Source organism: Sprattus sprattus (genome assembly GCF_963457725.1).
Source record: "Sprattus sprattus genome assembly, chromosome: 19".
NCBI classification, from domain to species: Eukaryota; Metazoa; Chordata; class Actinopteri; order Clupeiformes; family Clupeidae; genus Sprattus; species Sprattus sprattus.
Window position 1 is genome coordinate 11,865,049 of NC_137917.1, and position 10,653 is coordinate 11,875,701.

The 10,653-nt window shown below is 40.1% G+C and overlaps 1 protein-coding gene across 1 annotated transcript; it reads left to right on the forward strand.

The window, feature by feature from the left end:
- Positions 1-3,402: 3,402 nt before the first annotated feature.
- ankrd34a (ankyrin repeat domain 34A) lies at positions 3,403-4,983 on the forward strand (the record flags this gene model as incomplete). Its single annotated transcript, XM_080858492.1, has 1 exon — positions 3,403-4,983. The coding sequence occupies one exon, from the start codon at positions 3,403-3,405 to the stop codon at positions 4,981-4,983; it is 1,581 nt and encodes a 526-aa protein (XP_080714618.1).
- Positions 4,984-10,653: the final 5,670 nt, after the last annotated feature.

Genomic DNA, 10,653 nt, shown 5'->3' on the forward strand with positions numbered 1-10,653 from the left:
TTTTCAGCCTGATGGAGCATTTGATAAAAGGGGTTGGGGGAAGGAGACAATCTATAGTTGCCATGAAATCAACCATGTTCTTGAGCAAATGCCTTCTTCAGAGCAAATGCCTTCTTCAGAGCTTGCATGTTTACAATGCTGTCAGAGATAATGTGACATTGTAAATGTAGTGGACGGTGTACCTGATTTCCATCCAACAGGGCATTTACACATCAAAGTGCCTCAGTAAGGATCTTACTACCATGGCTATAGACTCCCTTGATTGATGACAACCAGCCCACTGTCCTCGCCTGATGCACATAGAGGGATAGGTCAAGCTGGGATGCAGAATGAATAGACACCACGCCACAGGAGACTGCGATCATCAGAGTGCTCTGTGAAATCCACAGACACAGCTATTAGTTCAGCATCACTGAGCGGCTGTGGTTAAACAGGACTGTGTCACTATAGACTGCCAGGTATACATGGGATAGCATAGATATATGGGAAACCCCAGTTCCTGTGCATACATTTTATCGTACACACCCAGGAAAATGATTGCATCAGTGTAGTCCATTACTGTCTGAGGAAAAACCTTACACACTCCATTCAGAATAAATGAGAAGATTGTGTAGTGTGCACTGAAAAAGGAGGAGAGAATTGAAAAAAATAAGGAGAATTTTGGAAGTCAGAGAGAAAATGTAAAATAAATATAACCATATGGATTATGGCAAAGTGCTTTGCTTTGACAGTTATCTTCTGCCTTTCCTGGCGATGACTCATGCTCTTAAGCAGATGTCTCCATCCACAGACGAAGAGGAAGTTCTCTCAGACATCTCTGTGGTGCAGAGAGAGGGAGACAGGTGGGGGTGGGGGGGTGGGTATACCGACTGCCACACTCTGATGGGCAGTGCAGCCATCAACCATCCACACCCATGCTAAAATTCCATGGTGCTTTATCTCTTAGCATTCGAAGGCATCAGTATGCACAAAATGTGTACCCTGCACACTGAGGTTGAGCACGCCATAATGCAGAATCACAGTGAATAGTTAATGAGGCAGCCTTGGAATGAGACAGCTCCCAAGTCTGATCCTGCCTTGCTCAGTGGATGAAAAGTGTTAGACATGAAATGCCTCGTGCAGGAGTGCTGCTGTTACAAATGCCACACAGCAATGAGATCAAAATCCCTTGCACACTGCTCCTGTCCATGACACCTCTCAGCAAAAGATGCTAAATATAACATTTTTACTATGGATAATATGTGTTTATGAAAATCCCTGAAAAAAAAAATATTTTGAAGACCTCTGTAGATGGATTATGACAACATTTTGAAAAGCGTAGCATGGACACGGATAACATACCATCAACCCTGTTTCGGTATGAGAATAAAATCCTCCAAACACTCTTAAGGGATAGTAATACTATGATAGTGTTGTATTGGGAAAGCTGCTCATACCTTGACACTGACTGACAGGTTCCAAACCACATGGCTCTGTATGACAGGGTTTTATGATACACAAGAATATCTGCATGTGGGTGATTGGTGGATGCCTATGATGAACGTGGGCCAGTCTGGAATTTCCCTGTTGAGAATTTAAATAAAACATGCCATGTATAAAATATATCAGAGTGTCCCTGGCAGTCTGAGTCAGTCTACATGCAAAAGAAGCATTAAATATTGAAACTGTGCTCAGCTACCTTGTATAAACACCATGTTGATGCTCCTCTTATGTGCTTAAGGTGACTGACTGCTCCTTTTATGTGTGACTGTCCATTTTTTCCCGCTGGTAGATTCCATGCCACAATATCAACACCTCAGTAGGGAGTTGTCGTTAAATAGAATTGTTCTTTTCATTGTTATTAATAGTGGGATTACAAAAGCAAGCAATGTTTGAAATAGATGTTCAAAATGAACATTTGAAAATATCAATTGAATTAAAAAAAACATTTCTTAGTGCAGTCCCCTGCCGCAGAAGTGAAAGAAATGCCAAATAATAATAATTAAAAGGAGAGCATGACATTAGATGAATGTGGAGAGGCGCGTGATTTAGCAAGAAGCTTTAATGGCCTCCCATCAATTTTGGTTTACAGAAGAGGAAGCAAAAACAAGAGGCCCATCCTGACAGGCTATCCGATGGCGTAATCAGAGAAGAATTACCACAGCAGCCCTGTTGATCCACACACAGTAGCCACATGTGTGATTGCCCAACCTCGGCAGACTGCAAACCTTCAAACTGATGGACAACATCATCAGCATTCTCCTGAGGACAGTACCAGACCCCTTGACTGTCAGAGCAGATATGAGATGCCTAAAGTCTGCAGCATACTTATGCAGGTGAAACAAGTCCAATGTGTGATGTGTTGCCATGTTTGTCAATTAAAGGATAGGCTAAGACTGGAGAGGGTGTCAAGGGTGTCAAGGGTGAGAGACAGCCATTTGGAACTCTGAAATATTGTATCTTTTATATTCTCATCACTGACCCATCCATACATTCATTATACACTGTCATATATTGGGGACGTAGTATTTTGTTGGAATCCACAGCCAACTTAAACAAGCATGATGTGTTTGCAGATGGTACTGTTTGATTTAGATAGTTTTAAAAAAAAAAGTTGTTTATGCTTCAGTATGTGTGCAAAGAAGGCTACTTATTAGAAAGGTCTTCTCTACATTTCCTGCATTGGGCTGTGAATCATCAGATGCTCTATGTAAAGAGATCACCGTAAACCAATCTCACAAAGTACAGCAGTACAAAGTATTCTATTATAAATCATTGGTAGATTTACAAATCACAAATATTATATATAATATGCTTTTTTAATGCTGTTGTATTTATTAATGTTATGATTGTTTAAATCTAAACCCCCTACTGTATTTTTCTCTCCTATCCTTCCACACAATGGTGTCAACATATCAGCTTTACTCCATGGGGTGGGGTCTCCCTCTAACCTCAGCTGCTAGGAAGGTGCTGGGTAAATTACAGGCCAGAGCATTGATCAGATTGGTTGCATATCAGCACCTGTGGGGATATGCATGAACAAGCCTGTAACTATAAGGTGCCCTCATTTCCCACCCTGTTCTTCACGGCACGAAAAACCTGATTGTTATTCAGGGAGGCGACTCAGAGACTTCTGATCCTCTCCTTGGTTTGGCGGAGGCAATACATAATAGGAGCGATTGTGCACTGTTAAGGAGGCGCAAAGTGGATAGATAACATAGACTCGCTTTATGATTATATCCAGTAACACTCAAAGAATGTCCATGTAAGCATGACTTGTATGGCTGTATTATCAGTGCTGTCATTTTGTCTTTTCTGTTCAGGTCATCTAGTATCTCGCTCAGAATGCCAAACAAGTGTTGAAGGACCTTCCAGGTTATAAGAAGCCACTGAGAACAGAGAGGGAGAGACAGGGGAGGCACAATGGGTGACGGAGGATCTTTGCATATAGAGGGTAATGCCTTGCTCAAGGCTGTGTTCCAAGGCAAAATGAGATTGACTCGTCTACTGCTGGAGGGTGGAGCCTACATCAACGAGGGTAACGAGCGAGGAGAGACACCGATCGTCGCTTCCTGCTTGGCCAGCTATGACGATTCTCAGACTCGGCAAAAGATGGTCCGCTATCTCCTCGAGAAGGGGGCTGACCCAAACATCCCAGACAAATGCGGTCGGACTGCTCTGATGCACGCGTGTGCAGGGCAGGCAGGTAAGGAGGTGGTTTCCTTGCTCTTGGAGAACGGAGCGGACCCAAGCCTCAAAGACTATGCGGGTTCTTCCGCTTTGGTTCATGCCATCAACAAAGGTGACAGAGACACCCTACAGATTTTGCTTGATGTGTGCAAGGCCAAAGGCAAAGAGGTAATTATTATCACTACTGACACCTCGCCCTCAGGCACCAAGAAAACAAAACAGTACCTCAACTCGCCCCCTTCGCCGGGAGTCGTGGACAACCACTCCCCTGTCCCCTGCTTGTCTCCGTCTGAGGTGGAGATCCGCACTGCAAGCTCACCCTCGGTGGGGGAGCAGGAAGGTATCTTCAGCTTTGCACTAACCTCAGCTTTGCCACTGCCTTCCAATCGCCCCCCCGGTGAAAAGAGACCACCTCCGCGCAAACTTCTGAAGAGACTCAACTCAGAGCCCTGGGGGCTGGTGGCTCCCTCCGTGCTCAGTGGTGCCCCCCAGGAGAAAGTCGAGGGGGAGCTACTTGAGGAGGAAAAGGTGATCACAGCGATGAATGGTCTGTCAATCTCTGGTCCAGGTAGACCCCTTTTGTCTCGGAGACACAGTGTTGAAACTCACGATCTCTGCTTGACAAAGCTGATCGATCGCTCTTGCTCGGAAGACTGCGCCACCCTCTGCGGCTCGTCCTGGGCAGATAAGGTCCAGCAGCACCAGATACTGTACCGGAGGAACACTGCCCCAGAGTCCCAGGAGGCTGCGCTTTCTGTCCCAGTGGCCCTTCGTGGGCTGACACACCCTAAACTCATGCGCATGGATCACTATGACTCTGAAACGCATTTGTGTCCAGAGTCCATCCCGGGTTCGCCCGACTCCGGGCGAATGTCCGTGGAACGGCGCAAGTACAACGCCTCGCCACTGTCCCTGTTGGCTACTTCCTCCAGGGAGTCACTGGAGAGCATTCCTAACTCTGTGTCCCCGATAACCATGCGACGCCGCCACCCAGGGCTCCTGGAGCGCAGGGGCTCTGGCACCCACCTCCTGGATCACATATCCCAGACCCGGCCTGGCTTTCTGCCCCCTCTAAATGTGAATCCCCAGCGCCCCATTCCTGACATCCGCACAAATGGCAAAGCCACCTCCCCAGTCCACTCAGGTAGCAAGATCCTGTTGCCTGTGGCGCCATCCTCACCTAAACGAGGCCATGAATTTAAGGTAAAGAAGAAGCTGATGAGAAGGCACTCCATGCAGACTGAACAAATGAAACAGCTCTCGACCTTCCAAGAGATTCTGGCAGAGAAGGTGACTGAGTTTAGTGGGGACTAACACATACATCATGAGCAGTTTCTGGAAGTAGAGTGGAGATAAGATCATCATATTTTTTTTTTATATTTTACTTAACAACAACCACAAGCACTCTGTGTAAACTCTCTTAATCACAGAGCAGAATGTTTACAAAAGATGTATGTGCAATCCAAAGTGATACTTTGTATGTAAAAATTGGTCAAGGACAGCATGTTTACTGAGAGTCACCAGCTCTCTTCAGCCCCAGATTCCCAATCCCCTCACCGGCACCAGTGGAGAAGACAGGGAATATGTCTCCTTTGTTGACTTGGTGTTTACATGTTATTTAACAACCTGGGCAAAAGTCAAAGTCACATCAGTGTCAAAAACGGGTTTACTTATCAGTTTAAAAAACGACCAACCACACACCTGAGAAGTAGATCCATGAAATCAATCTATTGCATAGATTTACAGATTTACAGTGTCAAACCGAAAATTGAAGTGCAATTTTTAAAAAGAAAAACTAAACTAATTCCAAAGAAATCCTGTCATCTCTGTTTACAAGAAAGGATCAAATATAGGAGAGTACACCCCCCCCCCCCCAACCCGAAAAAAACCCAATGCACAGTGATGCAGTACCTTTCAACAAAAGAGCTTATAGCACATAGATACTGTAAATATTGTACAGAATAGCAAATTGTTTTGTGTTTTAAAAATTAACATGTTCGTGCAATATGCTGTACTGAAGAGTCAATGATTTCATAACTAGTAGATGTTCAGTGATCATTTCAAACTTGCGGTGAAAAAGCAATCTGAGGTTTCATATAGCCAGACAAGTTTTGTATTTGTAAACTTAGGCAAGCAAAAGAAGTCATAGAAGTCACAAACCCCCCAGGTTTTATTAGTCACAAAATGTTCAATATTAAAAAGTAACCATAAGATCAGAGTGGCTGATAATAAATTGTGCACTGTCTGCACGCATGGATGGATGGATGACTGTATTAATGTTTGAATGTATGTATGCATGTCTGTGCGTGCATGTATGTGTGTGCATAAACGCACAGTCTGTATGTGTGTATTACATGAGCTAAGAAGTTTGCCTTAGTGTCAGCCAATTCATGATTTTTAATAAGTCAAGGGAATTTGAGGTTACCTTAATTTTGATGGCCATTTTAGATCATTTACTGTCAAATCACCTAATTAATGAACTATACAGTGCATTTAGAACCCCTCACTTCTTTCACAGTTTGTTATGTTGCAGCCCTATGCTAAAGTCGTTTTTATTCATTTTTTATATTGATACTTCCTTTTTTTTTTTTTAAATACATTTGCACAAATGTCTAAAGTCCTGTTTTTGCTTTGTCCTTATGGTGTATTGAGTGTAGATTGATGAGGTACAACATGAATTTAAATGATTTTAGCGTAAGGCTGCAACAGAACAGTGAAAAGTGAAGGGGTCTGTATACTTTCTGAATGCACTGTATTTGCTTAATGCCTGCCACCTAGCCCTACATCTCAACGGCCTGCCATCTAACCATTCAGGCCCTAAGGCCAGCCCGCTCCTCACACAAACCTTATCCTTTATCTTATATATCTAGCACCTTAACCTAACTCTAAGCTAAGCTTCATAATCACTGAAATGTTTGTAGATGTAAAACAAGCTATCCAAATAAAGTGGAAACGAGATTTATTCAAGACCATCTTTCACTTACTGGTTATTAATGACTTCTATTAATGACTTTTAGAACAATCATAATAAAATGGCACTATAAAGCTTGAAATATTTTTCATACACAGACACATTTGGAGCCGATTTAAAACAGAATCTCTGAGCTTACAGTATGGTTGATCTTCTTGCTGTTGTCACTTCTGTGGAAATACTTCTACCTATGTGAGTAATTAAAGAATATTTTCAACATAATCTCTGTCTGCTGTATTTATAAAGAGCTAGCAATTACTCCATGAACTAAAATGGATTGTTGTCCTGTACTTAAATCGAACAGAAAACCCATTGACTCCAAACGTTTAAGCTAGTCAGCTAGCCATTACTGAGTACAAATATTTAAAATCAGAGACTCTATGATAATGTTTCGAAATGAAATGGCCTTTACACATATTTTGTGTATGATGAAAGAGACCATCACCATCCAAAGTTGTTCCTAGACCATTGTTTAATCTAATGTAAGAAAAAAAGAAAGTTAATTAGGACTGTGAAGTTTTGGTATCCATGCAACATTGTGTTAGAACACTCAATCCAGGTCCTTTGGTGTATAATATATGAGGTGAAGTTATCTTTGTAAATGCAAAATGTGGACAGAGGGCATATTGTCATACTGATCTAAGTGATTACTGGTAAAGCTGTTGGGGAGGACTAGGTGGCTTTTGGGGAGGTGCTTTTCTGCTCAGAATTTTGCATAATCATAAGATCGCGCAGGTAACAAGAATGAGGAATAGGATGGCTATGATGTGGGAGCACGCCTTTACAGCCTACTTACCCATGTTTCAGGAAAAGGGTGATTAATATGGGTTTGACACAAACTCCACAAACAGAATATAGCAGTTCACAAAACAAAGGTAAGATATTGCCCCCTGGTGGATTGTAATGAAAAGAAGCAGAATCACTTCACGTAGAAAACATGTCTTCTTTGAAATAAGGAATTATAAAGCCAAAGATCTTCCGTCATGAATACTTCAGAGTACAGAGAAAGTATTTTGTACACACATATGTCTCATATTTGTTGTTGTTAATGTTCATTCACACCGTTGTGTACATGATTCGATTCTCTTCTAATTGTGTGGAGACAAGGAGGAGGCGCCCTAACTGATTTATGTTGCAGGTCCTATGTGTCCTGTGCTATTAATACAAATGTGATGTGGACGTTCCAACCTCAAACTCTAGAAAATGTAATAGCCTCTAATGACATTCAACAAAATCACACAGTTTACCCAGCCTTGCTGTAATGATGGCAAAGCTCGTAATCACATTTGTTAGAAAATACAAGATAAGGCATGTAAACATTGTCAATTGTTCCACTCAGCTCCAGCGACCTTAAAAGAACAACATGCTTACTACATTTGCATATGACCATGTAGGGCAAGTGTCGATGGCACCTCGATGGCTTATAAATTCGAAATCCCAACCACCTCACACTGCAACAATTATTATGAATGATGTACACTGCTCTGCAACACCATTATCTTATGTGTAATGTAGTACGGGAAACCCTGTCCAATTGTAAGTTATTGTATTATCATTCAAATCAAAAGTAATCCAGTTATGCTCAGGCACACGTATATGGTTTCCTTTGGTAATCAGAAAGGGTTTCATGATTTAGGGATATTTCTGTTCCAAGTTATACACATAATAGCTTCAACTGTAAACTAATCCTGATAGTTAAGCAGTTAAACATAGGGATGAAAACACTTTCAATAAGGGCTGATTGTTTGTTTCATTTGGTAAAACTAGTGTTACCAACAAAACAATATTGAAATCTAATAAATTATGTATTTTAGGCAAAAATATTTTTTGGATAAGGTACAGTTTTGTGTATGTAGTTGAGGGGAAATGGTTTCTAAAAATATCAACGGAGATCTATATTGATTTGGTGGCAGGGGTCTTCACAAGAGACTGAAAATCAATTATGTGATGTAAAGGTATGTGCTTCAACTAGCAGTGACTAGGTCTTCACATTGAGTTTCTATGCAAGTATGCACCAAGGAAACAGTTTTTCTTTTTGTAGAGTCAAACGTTGCTTTGTAACGCAGGGAGGCTGAAAGAGAGTTAAGACACACATAGGCTAATGATGAAAATGTCTGTGCTGTAAGTTGCTTTGTATAACAGTCTGCTAAATCAATACATTTAAATACAATTGAATAATTTGCAGACTATATTATATATATTTGCAGCATAATATGTAATATTTTGTTTGACAAAGCTTAAATAATATGGGTCTGTATATGTATAAGTATATTTAAAGATAAAACACAATACTTTTCATGAGAGAAAAGTAAACATAAATCTTCATCAGTGCTGCACTCTCTTAATTGTGTATTGATGACACCTGCTGGTGACTTTCTAAATTGTAGTTTCACATCGTCTAATGAAAAACAAATGAATCAGAGCATGCCAGTTAGCTACAAGTTCAGTTAAATAGATACACTTTATAGTATCAGTATGGAATCTCTCTTACCCACATTCATGCGCACTCTTACTAATGGTTCATGTTAAACATACCACTTAAAAGATAGATTAAGGTGCAAGGTTACAATTTGCTTAAGAAATGTTATATATGGGCCATTCTACCGAATTTGTGTAATATGCAGTCCCTCAACAATAAAAACTATTTACAAAACAATTAGGTATTTAGGCATAGATATTTACTAAGAAAATGTTATGGTCTATATAAACCCAATGCATTAAATGAGATAGTGATAAGCTAAATATATACAAAGTCATCATTTATAGGGTACTTTCTATTGGGAAGTAGCTGTCCCCAACCCTGACATCTAAATTTCAATGCCTGTAAATAACACTTTTCATTTTTTTTAGATTTTTTTCAATGATTTAATTTCAAAGATCTTTATGATTGGGTTGAGACAGAACTTGGAATATTTAGATTTATTGTGGGTTTAATTTTTAAATCAATTAACTATACTCAAAAAATCATGTCCCTAGTTTTCATGTCACTACCGAAACACAAGAGTTTTAGTCCATTGGCTGAGCCTGTGTTTTAGCCACGACCCTGCATTTTTTACCATGCAGTGACACTGCATCCCTGTCCCTCATGGTTGAAAGGTAAGTAGCTAAATCCCATAGTTTTTATATAAATGTGTTCCAAAGTCTGAAAATCGACGTGTAACCTTAAGAATTGTCACTACCGAAACCCATGTTTTCTTCAATTAAGTAAACCTTTTGGGGTTTCATGCAAAATCTTATGTTTGTATGTATGTACACCTCTTCAAATATTTGTTTGCAAGCCGTGTGCTTGCTAGAATTCTTTATTTATGCTTAAAGTTAACTAGAATTGTCACTACCGAAACAGTCACTACCGAAACATATGGTAGTGACCTGATGATTTCGGTAGTGACAAAATGAAATGGTAAGTAGCTCAATCCCATAATTTTTAAATATAATGTGTTGTGTGGACATAAGGGCGGCCCAGAGCACCTTTTGGAAGATTTTGGGAGAGAAATGAACATCCATCCAACAGTGCAGTCACTACCGAAACACTGGATGTCATTACCGAAACAGTGCAGCACTACCGAAACACAGGATGTTTTGTACAAAATTAAGTATATTGAGTAATCAACTAAAATGTTATGATACTGATTGGATTAATGTATGTTCACTTTCATCAATCAACAACTCTGGAATCAATATGATCAGTATTTTGCATTTTACAAAGAAATATTGCACTTAGATTTTGATGAATTGTATAAATTGAACTTGAAAATTTGGTAAAAAATTCATTTTTATGGATTTCATTGTGAAAACCTTCAAGAAATATTTGTAAAAATACTCTTCAGAGAAGGGAAGGAAACACAATCCGAACAGGTCAATAATAATACTTTTTTACTATAGTAAATGTGATGGTAGTGACAATTTTTGGAAGAGGAAAAACATTCCAACACATTCTGAAAATACAATATTAAAATTGACTGTTCTTTTACTAGATATGTGTACTTTAGATATGGTACAATATATATACGGAC